The sequence below is a fragment of the Canis aureus genome, chromosome 22 (assembly GCF_053574225.1).
Source record: "Canis aureus isolate CA01 chromosome 22, VMU_Caureus_v.1.0, whole genome shotgun sequence".
Classification (NCBI taxonomy): Eukaryota; Metazoa; Chordata; class Mammalia; order Carnivora; family Canidae; genus Canis; species Canis aureus.
The window spans coordinates 2,484,595-2,509,111 of record NC_135632.1 but is presented as its reverse complement, the minus strand read 5'-3'; the positions used below and the strand labels follow the sequence as shown (position 1 = coordinate 2,509,111).

Genomic DNA, 24,517 nt, shown 5'->3' with positions numbered 1-24,517 from the left:
CAAATTAGTACCCTGGATCCCAAACCCTTTGCCTCACCTGCACAGAGACCTTGCCTCTGAATGCTAGGCTGGTCCATCCAACTGCCAAGAGCTCTGTGTGCTTGACTAATGTGCTTCTCAGACTTATGTGGCTCCCACCAATCTGCTTTCCCCCTGACTTCCCTGTCCTACTAATAGTCACTTCATTTTTCAGGCCAAAAATCTAAGGGTCGTCCTTGATTTCTTGACCTCCATACTCTGTCCAGCACACCAGCAAGTCCCCCCATTTCTACTTACACAGTTTGTCTCATATTTGAATGCTTCATCCTGACTTGGCCCACTTGCTCTGCTGCTGTGACCTCTCACTGGCCTCCCTCCCTGCTTCCACCCCTGCCTCCTCCAGGTCATCGCCAGCAGACCCATGAGCAGCTCAAAATGGAAATCCGATAATGTTATTCCCCCTATTGAACTCCTCATGTCCCAGCCCCTCACCGATGATGTTCTATCTCAAAGTAAAACCCAGAATTTATACCATGTATTTCAAGACTTCATGTGATTGAGATTTTCAAAGTTGGGAGCAGAGTCTCTTAAAGGCACAATCTCCTACTTCATTTCAAAGTCATCGTGGGAATTCAGGTGGATCACTGACATGATATAGCCCATCATTTCTTATTTTCTCTTGTGACTATACTTGAATCTCAGCTTAAATATCAAGGAAAAAAAAATGCCTTCCAGAGAAAGAATTAAGAGGCGAAGAACGTCCAATAACAGCAAGACTAACCTTCGTAGCAAACCATTATTTATGGGTGCACATTACTACCTTGAACAAATGAACCTGTGCCAGAGATGCTCTCACTATACACTGTTTGCTCCTTGGAGAGAAAGACGGTGTCCATGTATCTTTATACCCCCAGGGCCCTGCGCAGTTTGGGGATCATATTGGAATTTAGCCCATGCTCAGGGCCTGGGAGAGGAAATGACTCAAGTCACCACACAGCACTACAAAGGGGTCGAACCAGCTGCAGCTTTTTCTTGTTACTTTCTGACCATGCTGAGCTGCTCAGAAGAGACACTAGGAGATAGGGCCATTATCAGAAGAGGGGGCACTTGCTTCCAGTACCAGGAAGGGCCAGAACTGTCACTAAATGCCACTCTCCAAAACCAGGAGGTCCAGTGAAAATCTTTAGCATTTAGTCTTTGGCGCCTCTCTTTCTGAACCTTTCCAGATGTGAGCACCACTATGGTAATTACTGCATTTCTATAGACTGTTGTGCTTACAGAGTGTTTGACAGCTGGTTTAATTTGCTCTTCCAGAGCAGTGATCCTGTTATCTCTGCTGCAGATTAGAGACATGGGTCACCAAAAAACAGGGGGGGGGAGGGGTCAAATAACCCAAGTAGAATCACACAGCGTGCAAAAGTACAGATTTTCAAACTTTCCAACCTGTGATGCCCTATTGTTTGTTCGTTTGGCTGTTCTGTCCTCCCCTTACTTCTTCCATACATATAATTGCTTCCAAAAAGTGGCTCATATCATAGTGCTTTTTAAGGTAAATTTCATTTCAAGCAGCCCCTTGAAACACCTGTCTGCCTTAAATTCTTCATCAATGCTGCTTTTTAACAAGCCACCATCACAGACAGTCCTTTCTCAATGAATGAAAAATATTTCCGGAACTATATCCAAGCACTTCATTTTCCTGTCAGAAAAGTAATTGTGGCTGGCTGGTAAACCAGGTTGAAAAATCAAATTTAAATGAGCCAAATTTAAATTTATAAGAGCCTCATTTAACATGCAATTAATTTTATGCCTATAATAAAAAGAGAAAAACCATGGGTCTTCCTGAGGAATTAACTAGGCTGATAAGGAAGTGCTATGCCTCATGGAAATGAGATAAGATGATTCTTGAACTGTCATCCTTTTGGTTGCATAATATTATATACAATACATTCTATTTCAGGGATGTATTAATTTTACTGAAATCATTTTTTCTGAGTTCTCACAGGAATGTGACCAAATGGTTAGGGCTAAAACTTAGATTATCAGTTCCAGATTTTTTTTAAGTTCTCATTTTCTCCTTTATATTACCTAAGTCTTTTTAGCTTCTAGTGTTTTTAGTTTCTTCCCCAAAGAACAGGGAATAATAGAAATGGTAGAGCTCAGCTATATTTAAGCTTCCTCAAACTTTGTTCTAATTAGTAAAATGTTCAGCAAAACCTTCATTTGCCAATCCTTTTATTCCTGTTACAACCCATGTGTGCATTAAGGTGGGGTTGGCAGTCATTTGTTTCTGATTTATACTATTTTAATGTTTTTGATGTGCAATAAATATATCCCATTCCAGTGTAAGCCCATTAAGTTATTCATAACATGACGGCAATTTGCATTTTTCAAGAAGAAAGAAGTGAAACTCTTAGCTACTTTTTATTCTAAACTTTGCTCCTGGATACTGCCACAGATGAGTCACTGTGAAAGATCATTACTGAGGATGTTTTCTAATGGGATAAGACTACTAAAGTCATTGAGAAAATTATAAGACTTTTTTTAAAGATTTATTTACTTATTTTAGAGACAGCAGGGGGTTGGGTCAGAGAGAGAGTCTAAAGCAGACTACATGCTGAGTGTGGAGCCTGATGCAAGGCTCAGTCCCACAAACCTGAGACCATGACCTGAGCTGAAACCATGAGTCAGACGCTGAACTGACTGTGCCCCCCTTTAAGACTTCTCTTTGTTGAGGACAGCCAGCCTCTGGTATATTTTTTAAAGGTTCTAGGGGCCAATTAATACATCATTGCATTCAATATCTTTTTGAAACTAATAGTGTTTTTTTTAAAGTAAATTTTTGTAGGAAACCAAACTTTATATCTTTTTAAAATTGTATTTAAATTCAATTAATTAACATATAGTATATTATTAGTTTCACAGGTAGAGTTCAGAGATTTCTCAGTTGCATATAACACCCAGTGCTCCTTACATCAAGTGCCCTCCTTAATGACCATCACCTGGTTACCCCATCCCCTCATCTTCCTCTGGTCCAGTGACCCTCAGTTTGTTTTCGGGAGTTAAGAGTCTCTTTAACTATCTCTAATAGTGCTTACATTCATACCTTTTGTGTTTTTCCTGCCTCTGTTCCCAGGATTGAAAGGCTCCCTCCAGAGGCTGCAGCTGGAGTATGTGGATGTTGTCTTTGCAAATCGACCAGACAGCAACACCCCTATGGAAGGTGAGTGAAGAAATTTGATAGAAGACTTTAGAGTTATTGATTCTAGCTTGATGGTTTATTTCACTAACAGTAGGAAATGAAATATATTCAGACCGATTTGGTTGAATGTGAAAAACGAACACCTTTACAGTCGATGTCTTTCGGCCTCAGCATTTACCCTCAAGCCCAGAACTCTGCATCCTGCATCTTGCATCTTCTTTCATTTTTGAAGCGTTTGCAGACATTGGAATTGTGGCTCCTGCTGGTTACAGTGCTCACTCTTTCCAGGTTCATTTCACTTCTGCAATTTCATCAACTGAAACAATAAAATTAATTGGAAGGGGAGTTTATAACCCAGCCATCATTATTTTGGAGTAAGTCCCTCGATGATCTTCCTCTTTTGTAATGACTAGGTCTGATTAGCTTCCAATCTGTGGTAACAAGAGCTAAGTGCTACCATGAGCAAAGGTTTTACAGGAGTGACTACAAAATGAGACTCCTTAGTTGCAATTTGGCTTTTGATTCTCAAGGATTTGCAACATTTTATTCCCATTCTGTTACAGCTGTTTGAAGACAATAGTTAGGCATCTTCCTGTGGAAACTTCGAGAATGTTCCTAAAACTAAATTTTCATCAATTTACAGTTATTTTTGGAGTCTACCTAAGATGATTGAGAAAGAAGATAGTTTTTGAGGACAAATTAGAATGTTCATGTCAATTGAGATTCAGTAATAGGGGTTAAACTTACCTGAGGCGAATAAGAACAAAGATATTGGGGCACCTGGGTGGCTCAGTATAGTTGAACGTCTCTACCTTTGGCTCAGGTCAGGATCCCAGAATTGTGGGATCAAGTTCCACATCAGGCTCCTTGTAGCAGGCCTGCTTCTCCCTCTGCCTGTGTCTCTGCCTCTCTCTCTCTCTCTGTCTCTCTCATGAATGAATAAATAAAATATTTTTTTATTCCTTTTTTAAATTGTTTTTTAAGATTTTATTTATTCATTCATGAGAGACACACAGAGAGAGAGAGAGGCAGAGACACAGGCAGAGGGAGAAGTAGGTTCCATGTAGGGAGCCCGACATGGGACTCGATCCCAGGTCTCCAGGACCACGCCCTGGGTAGAAGGCAGGCGCCAAACCACTGAGCCACCCGGGGATCCTCTAAAATCTTTTTAAAAAGAACAAAGATATTTGGGGGATATGAGAGGAAAAAATGTTCTGGTCATTTGAGGCTTGTAATATACATTTACACATTTTCAAAGAATTAGAATAAGGTAATTCTATTTACTATTCAAAATTACACTGAAGATAAATTTGTCCTTGATGATTCAAAAGGTAGTCCGGGATCTCATAATAAATCAGGTGTTATAAAGATTTATTCATGCTTAGAGGGTTATAGAAGTTACAAATGATTGTACATGTGGAAGTATATATGCATTTTTCTGTAGGTTGCATTTCTGAGCAAAAAAAAAATATCCTGGAAATTATTTTCCTCATCATTTATCTCTTAACTACAGAGAAATATTAAAAATATATATTTATATATCTAATTTTCTCTTAGAGTTTTCTGCTTTCTTGATTCTGAGTAAATCAGGAGTTTATTATATGGCAACATCAGTGTTGGAAAATCATAAGAATTATCCATGGAAATGACATAAAAATAGATATTTTTATCAAGGCAAAGAATAGGTATTTCATAAAGCAGTCATAAGCATCTTACTAGTGTAAGAAGTGCTTATTGCAAGGATAATATGATGTCACATTCTCCTCAATGACACATTTAAAGAGAACACGAAAGCTGATGAACAAAAGCATCGAATAAAATGCTATTTGGTGGGGGCTTGTGAAAACTGAAATTGTTTTCCATTTTAAATGCCTAATGCCACTATTTTCCCCTTTGAAAAAGAGTCCTTTGCAATTACACCATGTACAGGATAGAAGAGCATTTGGGATTTTTCCAGGTGTTGGGTTTTTGTTTTTTGTTTTGTTTTGTTTTCGCTCATTTTGCACACTCTACCCCATGTCTAATTTTAGAGATACAATGCAGGAGTCTCTCAAACAGAAAACATTATAATTTGCATTATATAACTATAGAAGGAGGAAGTTCTTAATTAGGATCTAAGCTATGTGATATTGATAAGATAATCAATTGTGTCTGTTGTGTAAACACTGATAATGTGCTGAAATTTAGTAGAAGGGAGCTTCAGAGTGCTAAACAAACAAAAAACAACATTAAAAACATGAGATTGCTGCCCCGTAGGAATTGTAACTGCAGCATTGTCCATCCAGCCTTTGCCAGAATTGGAGAACATGTTCATTTTTCCTCAGTTTCTCATATAAAATTCCACAAAGCGGAATATTTTATCAAGCTATTTTATCAAAAGTCATTGTCCAGGTTCAGAAGTCTAGTGAAGGAGACCAAACAACAGATATTTACACTTGATGATAAGGTCAAGGCACATGGCTTTTTGTAGCTCTGCAGCCATCCACCACTTCATGCTGGAATGTAGTCAGCTCCCCCCACCCTCTACCATCCACTCCTAGCTGGCCTGTCAGGCTCTAAAGCTCATTCCTTTGGGAGGATTTAGCAGGGACATACCACAGAAATTCCTCAAGCAGGACTTGTTCTAGATTGAAATAGCTCCCCTGTAATTTCTCCCTGGCTTTCAGAAAATGTGTATCCTTAAACTTAGTATACTCATTTGTTCCAAGGTGGGCCCGATGGAGATGCCAGTATAATACTTATTCTCTGCACTTAGTGTCTTTTACTTCACTGTAGCAGAGGGCAGTGCCAATCTGGGCAATAGAGAGAAGAAACAGGAAATAAGAAGAAAAGGAGAAATAGGGGCACCTGGGTGGCCCAGTCAGTTAAGTGTCTGCCTTCGGCTCAGTTCGTGATCCCAGGGTCCTGGAAATCAAGCCCCACATGGGGCTCCCTGCTCAGTGGGGAGTCTGCTTCTCCCTTTCCATCTGCCACTCCCCCCAGCTTGTGCTCTCTCTCTCTCTCTTACTTTCTCTCAAATAAATAAATAAAATGTTTAAAAAGAAAAGAAAATGAGAAATAGGGATTGCCAGGAGGCCTTGGGTGCATTTGCTCTCCTAAAAATGGCATCTAAGCTATTTCTGGATTCCATGTTGTTATTAAGATTCATTTTTGCAGTGATTTTGTAAGTCATAAGTTGTGTGTGAGTGAAGCTTGTAAATGTACAATGGAGTCTACCTTAGAGGGCTATTAGTGTTTCTAAAAACAGTACAGAAAGTAAATGTTACATATAATCAAAATTACCCTTCAAAATCTTACAGTAGCTGTTAGTCCATATTACTCTATAGTTTTTAATTATTTTTCAATTTCCTCTGCAAATACAGTGACAGAACCATCACTGGATACTTGCCCAGCCCCTAACTCCCATTTTTTACATTTTGAAATGGCCAGAAAATCCTTAATATCATTCACATACTTTTTTTTTTTTGTTTCAGTAACTCATATTGGCAATTTTAGGCTTGATTGCATCCATTCCTGTCTAATAGAAGTGATGCAACGTTGGCTGCCAAATGCATATTGATGAAGTTTCATATATTAAATCTACATATGTTGGCACTGCGCTGCATGTGTATATTGGGATAGCTCATATTAGAGCCTTAGCATTTGAAAATCATTTTTATTGGTTTCAATTATTCCTATCAACTCCATGGAGCCACAACACATGCTAAGCTATAATTTGGGTGAGACACCTGTTTTAAACCCCAGGGACCTAATGAGAGAGCCCAGCCTGGCTTTCTAAGACATGTTTTAAATAACTTTGACTTAAGTTTATTAAAATGCCAACCCCATTCATTTGATTTGCACCTTGAAAGGATGTTAATTGGGAACATTTCTAAAATAAACCAAGATGAGTTTCATTCAGTTTCTGTGTATCATATAGCATCCAACTGAGCCAGAGAAGATTAGCAGTAGCATCTTCTTCCTAGTCTATAGGCATCATATATCCAATTAGTTGTTGTCTTTTTTTTGGAAAACCAATAGACAAAAAGTGAATCCTCTCAAAAGAATAGCTGTAAATTCCAAACGTGTAATCAGCGGAGAAAGTGGTAAGACACAATTTGCAGTCTGCAACCTTGGGATGCAGTTACATTTTGCAGCCATGGGAAGATGTTTCTGACAATAGAGGAGAACTCTTGTACTTTTTCCTCTGTCCTTCTTGTTTATTTTTTCCGGTTCACCTAGTAGTAAGTCATTTTTCTTTCACAGCATCTGCCACGCCATCTGTCTCTGCTACAATATCTGGCATCGATGGCATGTGTTCCAATCCCAGAAAAAATCAGCCCCATATCCCATTTCTTTTTTCTTATGCTGCTGTATTCTTACCAGTAGAGTCACGGACAGTTCCTTGTGCTCTGTGCTACTCATATTCTTAATTCTCTCATTTCCATAAATCCTAGTGTGTATTTCAAAATCTTCTCTTGAGCTCAAAAGAAACTTAATTCCAACATGAGTCATGCTAGACAGGGATAGACACAGCATTTGTGGGTCCGAGGACCTGTCCTAGGAGTTTTTTGGTTTGGTTTTCTGTCATTCCCAAGTGCCAGGCTAATTTCTCTCTCTCTGTACTATTCTCATTGCCAGAGAGGAAGTGATTGAGCATTACTAGAGGGCAAGAAAGGAGTCTACAAACCATGTACTACTTGTGAATAACAGAAAAAAGAGGGGACCTGTTTTTGTTTTCATAGCCCTTTAAAAGGGAGAGAAGAAATCCCACTAATTTGTTGATCTGAGAATATGATGATTTTTAACTAAAATCAAATTTTAATTTAAAAAACATTTGGAATTGAGCCTTCTGACTTTTATTTAAAGTGCTTTTTGCCAAAACTTGTTAATCTCACAGACTCCTTTAGTCATTAGATGTTATTCCCAACCTAATACAGTTCAAATTATTTACATTTAAAAAATTTTTTCCTGCTAGCTGGTCAATGCTAATGTAAGTTATACAGACATAAATAACTCAGATGTCTTTTTTAGATGAGACAAGATCAAAGTTAGCTTCACTTAGTTCCCACAATATCATCATGTCAAACAGCCCATTCATTCCATAAGTATTTACTTCCTTCTAAGCCATCTTGTTTGGTGTTCCCAAATGCAAGCAGGAATCCATGGATATTCAAGAATATAGGATACCTAATGATAGCTCAGAAAATACCAGAACGTAACAAACATTGCACCATCCCAAAATTTCTCTGTATTTTTCAATTTCAGAATACTGGATCTAGATATTTAGTATCCAAAGCAAAGATTTCAGAACAAAAATTAATGACCTAGAAATACCACCTAAGCATAATGGATCATCCATTCTACCTTTATATTGTTTTATCTTCCCTGAAAGACACTCTCAGGTTTTCCCCCAAAACATAATAATAGCAGGAAGAAATCTTCTGCAAATAGTCACTAGCAGGACTTAATATTATGCAAGTCATATGTTTATTTGAATTTTCTATTAGCTACATCCAAAAGATAAAAAGAAACACATGAAAACAATTATAAAAATATACTTCAGGAGTGATTGGCTGGCTCAGAGCATGCAACTCTTGATCTCAGGCCTGTAAGTTCAAGCCCCACATTGAGTGTAATGATTACTTAAAAATAAAAAATCTTTATATATATATATGAATATATATATGAATAAATTTAATATACATTATAAATTCATATATATGAATAAATTTACTATATTATAAATTCATATATATGAATAAATTTAATCCAACGTATAAAAATATTTCAACATGTAATCAAAAAGTATTAATGAGATTTTTTTCACCCTAAGTCTTTGAAATCTGTTGTGTTTTTCACCCTTGTAGCGTGTCTTAATTTGGATCAGCCACATTTCAAATGCTTAATAGCCATGTGACAACTCAGCTGTCCCAGCCTTTCAAACCAGAAGGTTAAATTGACCTAATGGGCTCTAGAGGCCCTCAGACAACTGAATTTGACCACAAACAGGTCTATAAACTTTACTTCCAGTCTGGCAGAGCACCAGGCACATAGTAGGTGCTCAGTAAATACTTATGTATGTATGGATGGATGGATGTTTCAACGAATGAGTAAGCACATGTTGAGTGATTGAATGAGTGAAGCTCTAAAGTTAAATAGATCTGAATTTATTTTTCTCTCCTTCAAAACCTGTCTTGGTTTCCTAGTATCTGCAAACATCCCGGCACCTGGTCTACTTCACATTTTTCAGGGTGATGTTAAGGACAGGTTGCTGGCAAACATCCCCAGGACGCCCTTACATTCCATTTCTTCTCGTAGCAACAACAGCAGCATCTAGATGCCAGGTGTTTCTCCAGAAATCTGACTGATACCTAAATGAGCAGAAATGAATGGAGGCATGATTCCTTGGCAGTTCAGTTGCCCCTGAGGTCTACTATATCAAATTAAAATTATCTAATGCATTTCATTTATGATCCTGGCCAGGATGCTCCTAAGAGCCTCTAGAACCCATCAGATCAGTTTAATCTTCTGGTTTGAAAGGCTGGGACAGCTGAGTTTTCAAGAAATTAATTTGGAGAAAATGATTTTCATATCCAAGAAGATGAGCCAAAACCTACCAATCCTGTGGTGCAAAAAAAAAAAAAAAAAAAAAAGTGTTCCAATTTTACTAAATCAGTTTTATTTCCATTTTAACTGCAAATTCACCAAAAATTGCACTGCTATTATAGACCTATTCAGCTGATGGTTTTATCCTTTACAAAACAATAAGACGTTTCATAAAAAGAAATTTATTTCATCCATTCTAAGTAACAACATTGGTGATGGATGGATTCACTTTAGTTCTTTTGGTATGTCTTTTTATAAAGTCTCATGTTTCTATTCACTATGGACCTCTTCATTGGAACAATATTTCTGCAGAGTGGACTGGGGGACCTTAGATGGGGAACACAGCTTCAAAAACTGGCTTTTTTTTTTTTTTTTAAATCCTGGCTTTTTAACTAGACTGCACACCCACGGCAAGTTACCACCCTCACTGAGGCTTAGGGTTCTCACCTGAAAATGGAGGTCACAGAAAGTGAGTAACTCTGTATAGGAGGGGAAAACAAGCATAAGCCCTTTTTCTAGAATGTCCTGTAAAATGTACATACCTATAAAACTCCACTGTTTCTGGATTTCTTCTCAGAGGTGACCATAGGAGAAATCCAAGGCCCTGAAATTACAATGTGAAGAAAATCAAATAAAGGTGCCCAGGCTGCAGAGGCAACCAGGGTCTTCAGTGAGGTCACATGGAAATCAAGGCACAGCACTGGCTGTGAAATTTCCTTCTAGCCCATCGTTTCTCCCTGGAACTTTGTTCATAAATCCTCCATGCCCTTTATAATTAGTGTAATCAGATTTTCCAGGGTTAATCTATTCACTCGAGCCTGTGATTTTATTTTCAAGTCTACCTAGAAAAAACTCAGTATGAGGATTTACTCATTCATTCAGTTGAAATTCACTGAATATCTACCATATGCCAAGCATTTTTCCATGCACTGGAAGAAGTTAATAAATTAGGCAAACATCCTGCCTAGATCCTAGAAATTACATTCTTGTGGGTGAGACAGGCAATAAGTAAGAAAGCTACATTAGATGATGATACTAGTATGAAGAAAAAAATAAATCCTGGGAAGAGGATAAGAAGTGTGAGGGGTAGATTTTAGATACCGTGTCCAAGGGAAGTCTGAGGAGCATATAGGGGGAATAGCCTAGCCTCCCACAAAATAGGAAGGGTGTAACTTTGGATTCAGACACTAATTGAGGTCATCTTTCTATTTCTCCCTAGTTGTGTCGTTTTAAACACTTTATTTAACCTCCCTTATCCTTATAACTTTCCTTATCTATAAGATAGAGATACTAATTTCTACTCTATAGAGTTATTATGAAGATTTTTTGGAATGATATATACAAAATGCGTAGAATGTTCCTTAGTACACAGTAATTACTAAAAAAAAGTTGAAGCTATCTTTTTATGTTGTTGTTGTGTGCATGGTCCTGCTGTGAATTTGTCATGTGGGAAATGACCTTGAAGTACTAGTAGCCTCCAAGTCCACTACTAGGCAATCGTAGAGGTCCCAAAACAGAAAGGCTTACACAACAAATTAAGATGCATGGATCACATAGCTTATTAAGTCAAATAAAATGCATAGTGAGAAGCACAAAGGAAGAGATAGGGGCAATTAAAAACAATTAGGATAGAGTATAAACAGGGAGAGGGACCCAATGACATGAATCTTGGAGCCTGCAGTGTTCGTATGGCCTGTTTTCTCTCTCTGCCACATCGGCCTTCCCTATAGGGATGTGACTGTAACAATCAGATTCAAGATTTGGGCAAGAAAGCTCAATAGACAGAAGGTGCTGGGGTCAGTCGTACACTTGATCTCTTGGAAAGACTCAAGAACAGATTTACCTGGCCATTAGCCGTAGCTCAACAGATAGCCTGATGTATAGCCATGGACCTTTTGCGTTTCTTGTGCACAGGATTTTTGAAGCCAGAATAGGTACATATATTTCACGTATATGTAGTATCCCTTGAATGTTTGGTGTCATCCACAAAATGGATGCATCGTGAATATCACATTTTCCCATGCTTCCACTTCTGTACTCAGCACACACATTTTCTACTTTGTCTGTGGCTGCCATGACTCAGAGGTTACTAACACTGAGTCATACCATATATGTTACATGAATTCTGCTTATGTCTCACAGGCTACTTGTTCCTCTATGCAGTTCCATTAATCATCCTTATTTCTCTTTGTTGAACAGGACTGAATAATCCTAAGTAACACAGCAAAGGCACTTTACGGAGTTCACCACTCTTAGTTGCTGACCTGCTGCTTCAGATTGGCAGTCTTTTAGGGGCATTGAAAAATTGTTAACAGAGACCCCCAAATCCTTAAACATGGATTACTGTGATATGCATCAGAGCCCTGGTTAACAGATTATCTTTTCCACCTGGGTCCATAGAACGGGAGCCTTACAAAAACTACCTTTACAAGAGCATACTGAGAAATTAAGAGCGCCAAGGCTACAGAAAATATGTGATGAGCTGGCTTTAAAGAAAATTATATTCCAAATAATTGTGATCATCTAGGACTGTATTTTGTGCTTTCTTTGGAGGTTAAAGGTTCCCAACCTCATTTCATAGAGTCCTGGTTAGAAAGGAAAAGCTGGAGAAAAGTATGCTTATATTCTGTGCAATTTAGCTACTTCCTCTGTCATCTCCCCCTCTTTTCCCTTTCTTTGCATCCTAAGTGAAAACAGAAGAGATACAACCCCTATCTTTAGTAAGTTACAAAAAGAGAACGTGGGCCATGTGTCTGGGAGCCTGTTGTACCTCCTTACCACAAAATCATGGCCCTCACCAAGCTCAGAAAGGGTGGTTTTTTGGTTTTCTTTTTTTCTTAAGTTGCTTTTAGTTAAGAAAGGGAGAGAGATTGAGAGAAAACAGACATGGCTTCTGCTTAACCCAGCTGTCAGGTGGAGACAGAGCTGCTTAGTATTCTGGAGCTGTGGGTTTGTGACTCATGTGAACTTCCTTCTGTGTGCTTTGTCATCTCCCTAGAGTTGTGACAAGAATTACCTCCACATTCTGAGAGGATGTCAACTCAGTCTTGGGGGAATTTATCTCTGTGAGTTCCTTATTGTGCTGTAGTTGATTGGCAGGGACATGGGTAGGATTTGGAGACCAACATTATCCAGTGCCCTAGCCCAGGCAGGTAGGGCTGTGGATTTTTAGCAGCCTGTCACTTAGTGTTTTACCCGCATGCCGATTCAATGAGCAGAGCCACCTGTATCATTGCTTACCTGGCATTCTCAGACAGTGGGGATAAACAAATACCCTTAAATCTCTCTCTTACTTTCTGGAGAAAAAAAACAAGGTAATGAGAGAGAAAGTGGCTCTCTTAACCAGCCCCCCCTTGGGGTATTTAATATGTATCATGAAAAAGTATGGAGTCTGCATTAAAAGGAAAAGGGTGCTAGCTTCAGGTGCATGAATTTGGTTGAGTTGCTTAGACTTCTACTTCTTAGTTTTTCATTGGAAAATGGCAAATAATAACAACATCACCTTGCCTAGCCATTCCTAGGATTGTTGTGGAGATAATGTGACATAATATAAGTGGAAATGTTTCATAAACTATAGTGCCCCCATACAGATATTTTGAGGTTGTTATTGTTGTTACATAAATCTATAATTTTAGGTATATAGATGCATAATGAGGTATAATAATTGAAATGTCAACCAGGCAGTAAGACACGACTGGAAAAAAAAATATATATATATAAATCCCACTTGATTATAGTGAGTGATTTTTTTCATGTATTGTTGGATCCAGTTTGCTAATATTTTCTTGAGGATTTTTGCATCTGTGTTCATCAGAGTTATTGGCCTACAGTTCTCTTGTTGTGTGTCTTTATCTAGTTTTCATATCAGGGTAATGCTGGCCTCATAGAATGAATTTGGAAGTTTCCTTTCCTTCCTGTTTTTTCAAACAGTTTGAGAAGAACAGGTATTAACTCCCCTTTAAGTGATTAGTAGAATTCACCTGTGAAGTTATCTGGTCCTGGACTTTTGTTTGTTGGAAGTTTTTTTTATTACTGACTCCATTTCTTTGCTGGTAATCAGTCTGTTCAAATATTGTTTCTCCTTGTTTCAGTTTTGGAACGTATGTGTTCCTAGGACTTTACCCCTTTCTTCTAGGTTGTCCAATTTATTGGCATATAGTTTTTCATAGTATTATCTTATAATCCTTTTTTAAAATTTTTATTTATTTATGATAGTCACACAGAGAGAGAGGCAGAGACATAGGCAGAGGGAGAAGCAGGCTCCATGCACCAGGAGCCCGACGTGGGATTCGATCCCAGGTCTCTAGGATCACGCCCTGGGCCAAAGGCAGGCGCTAAACCGCTGTGCCACCCAGGGATCCCTATCTTATAATCCTTTATATTTTTGTGGGTTTAGTGTTTATTTCTCTTCTCTCATTTGTGATTTTATTCATTTGGGTCATTTTCTTTCTTGATAAGTCTGGCTAGAGGTTTATCAATTTTATTGACTTCTCAGAGAATCAGCTCCTGGTTTCATTGATCTGTTCTATTGGTTTAGTTTCTATATCATTTATTTCTGCTCTAATCTTTATTATTTCCTTCTTCCTGCTGGCCTTAGACTTCATTTGTTGTTCTTTTTCTAGCTCCTTTATGCATAAGGTTAGGTTGTTCATTTGAGATTTTTCTTGCTTCTTGAAGTGGGTGGGCCTGTATTGCTGTAAAAATTCCTTCTTAGAACTACTTCTGCTGTGTCCCAAGGGTTTTGAACTGTTGTGTTTTCATTTTCATTTTTTTACCTGTATTTTTTTAACTTCTTTGATTTCCTGGTTGACCCATTCATTGTTTGGTAGTAGGTTATTTAACCTCCATGTATTTGTGGTCTTTGCAGATGTTTTCTTGTGGTTGACTTCTAGTTTCATAGGGTTGTGGTCAGAAAAGATGCATGGTATGACTTTGCTCTTTTGGAACTTGTTGAGTTTGTTTTGTGGCCTAATATGTGATCTGTTCTGGAGAATGTTCCATGTGCACTTGAAAAGAATGTGTTTTCTGCTGTTTTAGGATGAAATGTTCTGAATATATCTGTTAGATCCATCTGGTCCAGTGTGTCATTCAAAGCCATTGTTTCCTTGTTGATTTTCTATTTAGGTAATCTGTCCATTGATGGAAGTAGGGTGTTAAAGTCCTCTATTTTTATTGTATTTGTATTGATTAGTTCCTTTATGTTATTAACAGTTTTGTATATTTGGGTATTCCCATGTTGTTGCATAAATATTGCTAATATATCTTTTAATTGGATTGTCTCTTTTATGATTATATAGTGTCCTTCTTTGTCTCTTGTTACACTTTTTGTTTTAAAGTCTACTTTGTCCAATATAGGGATGCCTGGGTGACTCAGTGGTTGAGTGTCTGCCTGTGGTTCAGGACGTGATCCTGGAGACCCAGAATCAAGTCCCACGTTGGGCTCCCTGTAGGGAACCTGCTTCTCCCTCTGCCTGTGTCTCTGCCTCTCTCTCTCTCTCTCATGAATAAATAAATTTAAAAATATTAAAAAAAAAAAAAAGTCTACTTTGTCCAATATAAGTATTGCTATCTATACCTGCTTTCTTTTGACTGCCATTTGCATAATAAATGTTTCTTCATCTCACTTTGAACCTGCAAATGTCTTTTTGTCTAAAATGAATCTCTTATAGGCAGCAAGTAGATGGGTCATGTTTTTTTTAATCCATTCTGTCACCCTGTATCTTTTGATGGGAGCATTTGGTCCATTTGCATTCAAAGTAATTATTGTTAAATATGTATTTATTGCCATTTTATTAATTGTTTTGTGGTTGTTTCTGAAGATTTTCTCTGATCCTTTCTTATTTTCTTCTTTCATGGTTTGCTGCTTTTCTTTAGTGATATATTTGGGTTTCTTTCTCTTTATTCTTTGCATATTTATTAGTAGTTTTTTATTTGTGGTTACCATTAGGTTTATATATAACATCATCTGCATATAGCAGTCTATATTATGTTGATGGTTATTTATGTTTTAACCTATTCTTTACTTCTCTCCTTCCCATGTTTTAGGTATATGGTGTCATCTTTTACATCCTTTTATTTTATTAATTCCTTGGCTGATTTTTTAAAAGATTTTATTTATTTATTCATGGGAGACACAGAAAGAGGCAGAGACATGGTTCGAGGGAGAAGCAGGCTCCCTGCAGGGAACCTGATGTGGGACTCGATCCCAGGACCCTGGGATCACAACCTGAGCTGACGGCAGATGCTCAACCACTGAGCCACCCAGGTGCCCCTCCTTGACTGATTTTTTACAGAAATATTAACTTTCACTGCTTTTGTGCCTTTTACCTTTATACTGTCATTTTTGTTCTTTCCTTTTGACTCCAAGAGTCCCCTTTAATATTTCTTACAGGGCTAGTTTAGTGGTTGTAAACTCTTAGTTTTTGTTTGGGAAACTCTTTATCTCTCCTTCTATTCTGAATGTTAACCTTGAGGGATAGATTGTTCTTGGCTACAGGTTTTTCCCATTCATCACTTGGAATATATCATCCCACTCCCTTCTGGCTTGGAAAATTTCTGCTTAAAAGTACACTGATAGCCTTATGGGGTTTCTTTTGTATATAACTGTCTTCTTTTGTCTTGCTGCTTTTACTAATTTTTTCCTTTATCACTATGTTTTGTCATTTTAATTACAGAATATCTTGGTGTGGCTCTGTTTTTGTTGATTTTGCTAGGGGTTCTCTGTTGTGCTCTTTGGATCTGGATATCTGTCCTTCCCAAGAACAGAAGTTTTTAGCTGATCATTTCTTCACATAAATTCTCTGCCCCCTTTCCTCTCTCTTCTTCTGAGACTGCTGTAATGCGATGTTACTACATTTGTGGAGTCAGTGAATTCCCTGAGTTTGTTCTTGTTTTGCATATTTTTTTCTCTTTTGTTTAGCTGGATTACTTTCCATTAGTCTGTCATCTAGGTTATCAATTTGTTCCTCTGATTCTTCCATCCTACGACTCATTCTATCAAGCATGTTTCTCATTTTGTTTATTGAGCCTTTTGTCTCTGCTATATTATTCCTTATCTCTGTGTTAATGGTCTCACTGATGTCCTCCACTCTTTTCTCCAGGCCACTAAGTAGTCTTATGAACACTGCTTTAAATTCTCCATTAGACATGTTACTTATGTCTGTTTCACTTAGATGTCCAGCTGTGGCCCTGCCCAATTCTTTTTTTTTTAAGATTTTATTTATTTATTTATTCATAGAGACACAGCTAGAGAGAGAGAGAGAGGCAGAGACACAGGCAGAGGGAGGAGCAGGCTCCATGCAGGGAGCCCGACGTGGGACTCGATCCAGGGTCTCCAGGATCACTCCCTGAGCTGCAGGCGGCGCTAAACCGCTGCGCCACCGGGGCTGCCCCTGCCCAATTCTTTCATTTGGGACAAATTCCTCTGTCTTCTTATTTTGTGTAAGTCTCTGTGCCTGTTTTTGTGTTAGGAAAGTCAGCTACATCTCCTGTTCTTGAGGGTAATGGCTTTATGAATAAGAGGTCCTGTAGTGCCCTGCAGTATATTATCCCCTGTTCCCCAGTGCCTGGTGGTACTTCTGAGGGTGTTTCCAATGAGTGCTGTGTACACTCTGCTGTTTTGTCCTGGCTGCTTTATCTTTCAGGCCAGTTGTCCGCAGAGGTTCTCCTTGCCTGTTGTGGGCAGTGTTTGGTCCCTGGCCTGAATGTGGTGTGTTTTAACTAGGTGTTCTCTAGTCTGCTTGTGAAATAAGACCTGTTGCTGCCACTAGAACCAAAGTCTCACAAAACTGGGTTAAGAGAGGTGTTGGCAAGGGTTTGGGATGGTCTTTTGGGGTAGGGGGTCCACTGGTGGGATTGAGGCAAGTGTGACTGAGAAGGGCAGTTCTCCCAGAGCATAGGTGTTGGGGAGCAGCACTTGATGTAAGCAAGTTAGGTAGCGATTATCAGCACTACACTGGTTTCCACAGGTGGTCCTGTGCTTGTGCTGAAGGGCAGGGGAAGGAAGTGGCACCTTGCCAGTTCCTTTGTTCTTGGAGGGGTCTCTCCATGAATATTGCCTCTCTGGGACATGCTCCAAGATGAGCAAATAGTCTTCCTTCTGTGTGCCCCAGTTGCTCTTCAGATCACTGTTTTCATGCTCTATGTCTGTGGGCTATTTGCCCTGCCTTTTCTCTAAAAGCAGCCCCCAATGTCCTCCAAGCTCTCCCAGAGCCAAGCACACTGCCTTTTAAAGCTCTAGGCTTTAAGCCCTGATGGTTTCAAGAACTCCCAAAATTCAGGCCCTCTCACTTTCCAAGCCAGTTGCTATGGGGATTTGTTTTCCCTGTGCATTCCCCTGTGTATTAGTCCGTCTTCCATCTTTGTCTGTCATGATGGCTCCCTCCACATCACAGCAGCCACCATCCATTTCTCTCGAGCTGCATCTCCACACATCCTACCTTCTTCAGTGTGGCCTCTTCCCTATCTTTAGTTGTAGAGTTTGCCGGTCTTCAGACAGATTTCTGTGGTATTTGGATGATATCTTTATCTAGTTGTATTTATGGGATGAGACAAGCCTAGGGTCCTCCTCCTCTGCTGCTGTCTTCTCCTCCTCTACCTGGATCCATGATTCAATTCAGAATCCCACATTGTATTTAGCTTCATGGCTTTTTAATCTCTTTTGGTCTAAAGCAGTTCCCCCACCATTTTTTTTCTCTTTGATAACATTGACATTTTTAAAACTCCAAACCAGTTGTTTTGGAGAATGTTTCTCAGTCTGGATTATCTGATCATTTTTCTCTGATTAGATGAAGCATTTTTGACAAGAAGACTATGTATGTGATGTTGAATTCTCAGTATTTTCCTCAGAGGACCCAGGAGTGTCACTGTGCCCATTATGGGTCATGTTAAGGTTGATCACTTCATTGAGGTGATATCTGCCAGTTTTTCCCACCATGATACAGTACTCCTTTGACTTGGTAATTAATAAGTAATCTGGGTTTGTGATTCTGTAAGACCACATGAATAACCAGGTCCTCTAAAACCTGGTTTTAGCATCTATTGAGGATCCCTGCCTACTCATTATTATGAGTCATGCTTGTTCCACATACTAGTTACAAATGTTTAAATACCTAATTTTAAATCAATCTGACTTAAATTATACATGAAAAAATTAACTCTTATTAGTTTCAGAAAACAAATTTGTTTGCTTTATGAGAAAATACCATTATATTCAGTTATAATTAGAAGCTTAAGAAAACCTTGTTTGCATATAATTCACAGTCTCCACAAATTACATTTGTGGAGCATTTGGCCATTTGTATAACATGAATCCATGATGCAGAGACATCTCCCATATTCCACCAGGGCCCTTCCCTACAAAATCTTCCCAGGAATCCAAAGACTTGAAAGTTCATTTCTACTTTGGCAAGTAATTGTTAATGTTCAAATACTGATAAAGATTATAAGCTACAAATACTCAGCCTCTGCAGTTTGGAATTTATCCATACTTTCTAAATGCATCCCTATGTTAGGTTTTACTCTATTTTAAATTCTGAAAAATGAGCTTGTGTTGTGACTAGCTTCAATGAAGCCAATCATACAAAATTAATGGTAATTATATGAGATACTTTTAAACAACTTTTGGAACCCTAGTACAGTCAAGCCAGAATTTACTTATATAGAGAAAATTTGTTTGTTTTCTATATGGCTACTGGATGAAATGGATGGCAACTGGGAAACAAAAGAAAGGGAAAGAAAGTAATTTAGCATTCACAGAACTCTCTTTTACTTGGAGAAAGAAGGAAAGTGTTGTATCATTAACATGGAAACTGGAAATATATCTGGTAATGGAATGAACCTAATTGCCACTTAGAAATGAGTGCTTTCATCTAGTAAGATAAGAGAAAAAAACAAACTTATATAAGAACTCACACAAAGCTTAAGAAAAACCAAAAAGGGAGGTATGGAAACCAAAAAGAAAACCTGGGGAAGGAAAAAACTGGTGAAATTTTGTTCTCGCATCCATTTCCCTACTCTCTTCCCAAGCCCAGGACAAATATTGCAAGATCCTTTCTCCAAAAACCTACAGGATGCATTTTAAATGTCATCTTATAGCACTTAGGGTGGCCCATCTTATAGCACTTAGGGTGGCCAACATGGTATACAAAAAAAAAAAAAAAAAAGTCTAAAGCCGATCACATTCATTTATTTATATTCTATTAATATTATTGAGTGCCTTCTGTACACTAGGCGTTGTTCTTGGTGCCTGGGATATACAAGAGAACAAAATAGACAAAGATTCCCACCCTTGTGGGACACATTTGATTTAACAGGAAAGAGAAGGAATAAACAGTGAAACAAAAAAATAGATTTTTTAATTAAAAAATTAAAAATTAAATTAGAAGGTGATTGAGTAAAAAAAAAAAAAAACGGTAATTGAGTGTTGTGGGAAAAGGAAAAGGTAGAGCAGAAAAGTGAGGGTGGGGATGCTCGGGGAGTTGAAAGTGGTCCCTGAGAAGGTAAGATGCCAGAAAAGACCTGAAGGAGTAAATGAGTAATTAAGAGGGAGATAAGAACACTGTTTCTGGTACAAAGACCCTGAGATGGGAGAAGCTTGTTGTATTTGAGGAACATCATGGACATCAATGTGACTGCAGAGAATGAGAAGGAAGAGCATAGGAAGAGTTTAGAGAGATTATAGAGATGTTTGGCAGCCTTCTGAATTTTGGACAAAGAAGTGCCATGACCTGGCTTACAATTCTGTAGGTTCCCTCTGGCTTGGAATTAGAGTGAATTATAAAGGGGCACGTGTAGGAGCAGAGAGACATTCTAGGAAATAACTTAGCAACCTAGGTGAGAGATTAATGGCTCAGATGAAGGTGCGAGCTGTGGAAGTGTAGAGTTGCATAAATAATGAACACAGAGCCAGCAGAGTTCTGATGTGTTGGATGTAGAAAGAGGAGTGGAGAATGACTCCAAGGTGTTAGGCCTAAGTCACCAGAAGGATAGAAGCTGCTAGAAGCTGCCATTGACTAATAGGAGGAATACTATAGGTGGAGCTGGTTTTTGGGGGAAGACCAGGGGACTTGAGTTTGAGATGTCCCTTAGCATCCACATGGAAATGTTGAGTGGACAGTTGGACACTGAATCTGAAACTCAGGAGTCAGGCCCGGGATGGAGTTGTAAATGTGGGAGTTGTCTGCATGTTAAAGATATTTAAAGCATTGAGAATTGGTAAATCATACAGGCAATAAAAGTAGAAAGAAATGGCAGGAAAGGGACATAGAAAGAAAAGACCAAGAACTGAGCCCTAAATAAACAAACAAAAAATATATCAAGGAGGAAAATGTGATCAACTGTATCACTGCTACTGATGGGTCATATCAGATGAGGACTGGGAATTGTCCATTGGTGTTAATGGTACAAAGATCATCGGTTACCTTGATGAGAGCAGTTTTGGTGAAATAGGGAGTCGGTAAGGGAGTGAAAGCCACCTAATCTCTGAGTCTGTTTCATTTGGAAAACAATGAGAGAAATCTCTTGGTTTAGGATGACACAGTAAAATATTTCTGCCCCTTTCTCTTAAAAAAAAATTACCCAATAAATAACATACAGGACAGGGAATAAAACTAGAAATTTCCTTTCTGATAAAAGTAGCAGACAACTAGAAAGCCAGACCCTTATATATGAAAGTGGAGAAAGGATAGAGTAATCATAAATGAATTAGCAGAACTGAGGGAAAATTTACAAAAAGTGTATATAGGTGAGAAGCAAATTAATCTCTGCTGTACAACTTCAGAATGGTTAGAGCATTAGCACAGCAAGGTCACAGAAGAAGACGGGTGAGGCGGGAGCTGGAAGCAAGATAGTTGTTCAAAAGAACAGAACTGTGAAAACTCTATGTGCCGAGGTCTACAGGCAGGGTCCTGCCTTTCCCCTCTAATGAAGAAAGCAAAAGGCACATAGACTGAAGCAGTTGGTTGAGGGGTTGTAGTCTAAGAAATACCAGACTCAAAGGCAGGTGGGGCTAGGCAGGGAGAAAAAAAAAGATTATGAAGTTAGACCCCATACCTCTCCCCTCTCATTTACTTCCAGTACTATAGCCAGGTTACACTCTCCTCAGGTAGAATATATGAGAATATTTCTCTGGAGAGTATTTTTTTCAAGGAAAAAATCTAACAGATATGGATGTTGTTGTGGAAGAAAACCCCAGTGGGAAAAAGTGGCAAGTCTCCTCATTGTTCCCACAGTGGTTTGTACTAGTTGACAAGTGTCAACCAAACACAATTCTAGAGCTTTCCTCATAACCATGAACAGAAGCCCAAGAATCAGCTGACATTCAAAGAGAGCCCCAATATGAATTTTTTTTAAAAAAAGCTCAAGTAAATAGAAGAAAACAGAGTAATACAAAGATACAGAAAATTCCAAAGAAATTATAGTTAACATATTTGGTGAGACAGGAGAAGAAGCTGCATCAGTGGAACATGAACAGAATGAAAGATTAACAACACAGAACTAGAATTTTAAAAATTTAGAGATTAGAAGATATGAATAAAAAACTTTAACATTTTAAAAGTCAATAAAGATGTTGGACATTAAAGTTGAGGAAATATTCCAGAAAGAAGGGGGCGGGCATGGGCAATAGGAGTGAAAAAATAACAAAATTCAGGTTTTGTCCAGGAAGTCCAGCCACACCAGTCCATCTGTTCAACTAAAAGATATCTAGAGAAAATAAATAAAGTGGAGGAGAGGTAGTCATAAAAAAAATTGATATAGGAAAGTTTCCAGATTTGAAGAACATTGAGTCTCCACATTGGAAGTGCCCACCAAGGACCCAGGACAATGGGTGAATAAAGACCCACACAAAGGAACATCATAACAAAATTTCACAACTCAAAAGTAAAGAAAAATATCCTAAAATATTCCAGAAATCTGAAAGAGTACACTTTATATGAAAAACTGAGAATAAGGATTGCCTCGGGGTTTTCAACAGCAAAATTGAGAACTGGAACACCATGGAGGAAGCCTTCAAAATTTGAGGCAAAAAGACTGGGCAAACTACCAAGCAAGGCTGAGGAAATAAGAACATTTTGACTTTCCTGTCTCCTAAACATAACTCCTCAAAAGCTACTGGAAAATATGCTCCAACCAAATGAGAGAATAAAGCCACAAAGAGGAAGCCATGGAATCCAACTCATTTAAAGGACGAAGGGAACTTCCAGGGTGACAGGAAGAGAAGTGCCAGTGCGACAGCTGTGCTATGGCACAGAGCAAGCAGTGTAGCCTGTAGCAGGAGGATGGCAGGCTCTGGGTGGGACATTGCCAGGAAAAAGAAAAAAGGATCTGCATTTCTCACAAGCTTGACCATGTGGAAAACTGTACTGCGTGGCAGTCGCACAAAGTATGGGAAGATTCAGTAAAGCTCCAAATAGGACTGTTAATGGAGAAATTGTCAACTAAAGAAGTGAAAAGTCAAGAGAAGGAAGGAAAGATAATCACTGTAAACTGCTTTGCTCAGCAGTGGACACTAAGTATGTCCGTCATTAGAATGAAAACACAGAATATGAACTTAACCCTAAACCAAGATGTAAACACACTGGGAAGATGGTGAAGATAGAAAGGTATGTGAGTGGAGCTAAAACTCTCACCTCCAGGGAAGGCCAACAGATAATGCCTAAAAAAACTGGACCAAGAACATAATGCAGAAATATTGCTGAGAAACGTAGAGATCGATACTAGAATAAACAACATGCATTGGAAGTGTTACGTCTGGGCTGCACGCAACGAGTCCAAGGTCTGCTGCTTTTGGTGATAAGCCTTTTAGGCATTGACCTTTAATGATGTGCATGTGCTACTGTGACAAAGCTGAGGATTCAGTCAGTGACTTCTAGACACACATGCAAGGAGATAAAAATGCCAGTGTTATGGAGTTGTCAGTATTAACTATGATCTCATGGCCATCAAAGTCCAGGCGCAGCCCTTGGGGTTTAGAAACACAATCAAGGTTTCCTACCCCAGGTCCCACGATCAGAAGCCAACTCCTCTCTCACTGCACCCCTCCAGAAACCCGCCAGCCCAGAGACCTACCTGCCGCTTCCTAAACAAGCTCTGCTAAGGCAGCGTCCTGCCCTTGAGACCTTTAAAGCAGGGTGTGCTGTATAATCTACTGCAGGCGGGGAAGAAAACATTTCCTGTTTTTGTCTATTAAAGTTTCTATGTATTGTATATATTTTTCTATTTTAAACTATCCACTAGTACGATTTCAAACATTAAAAAGTAGTACAAATAAGGGCACCTGGATGGCTCAGTCCAGTTAGGTGTCTACTTTTGGCTCAGACGGTGATCCAGGGACCCTGGGATCGAGCACCACGTGGGACTCACTGCTTAGTGGGGAGTTTGCTTCTCCCCTGCCCCTCCCCCACCCGCCCATAGAGCTCTCACTCTCACTCTCAAAATCTTTAAAAAAATTTAAAAAAAATTTTTTTTTAATTAAAAAGTAGTAAAAATAGTACAAAATATTCCTATATAACCCCCACCTGGATTCCTTCAAATGTTAACATCTTACATAACCATTGTACTATTATTAAAATCTAGCAATTAACATTGACACAATAATAATAATAATCTACAGATCGTATTTGTATTTCTCTGATTATCTCACTAATATTCTCTTCTGGTCCGCATCTGCTTTGAGATCACACACTGCAGCTCGTCTTCATGTGTGTTTGGTCTCCTTTAAGTTGGATCAGTTCCTTGGCCTTTCTTTGTCTT

General features: G+C 38.7%; 1 protein-coding gene across 3 annotated transcripts in view; it reads left to right on the top strand.

Annotated features, from left to right (window-relative positions):
- The window catches only part of KCNAB1 (potassium voltage-gated channel subfamily A regulatory beta subunit 1), a 359,776-nt gene that overhangs the window by 302,629 nt on the left and 32,630 nt on the right, over positions 1-24,517 (top strand). For all 3 annotated transcript variants that reach the window (XM_077864604.1, XM_077864605.1, XM_077864606.1), the window contains one exon: positions 3,113-3,199. In XM_077864604.1, the coding sequence (XP_077720730.1) occupies positions 3,113-3,199 (87 nt within the window). The remainder of the gene's footprint in view (positions 1-3,112; positions 3,200-24,517) is intronic.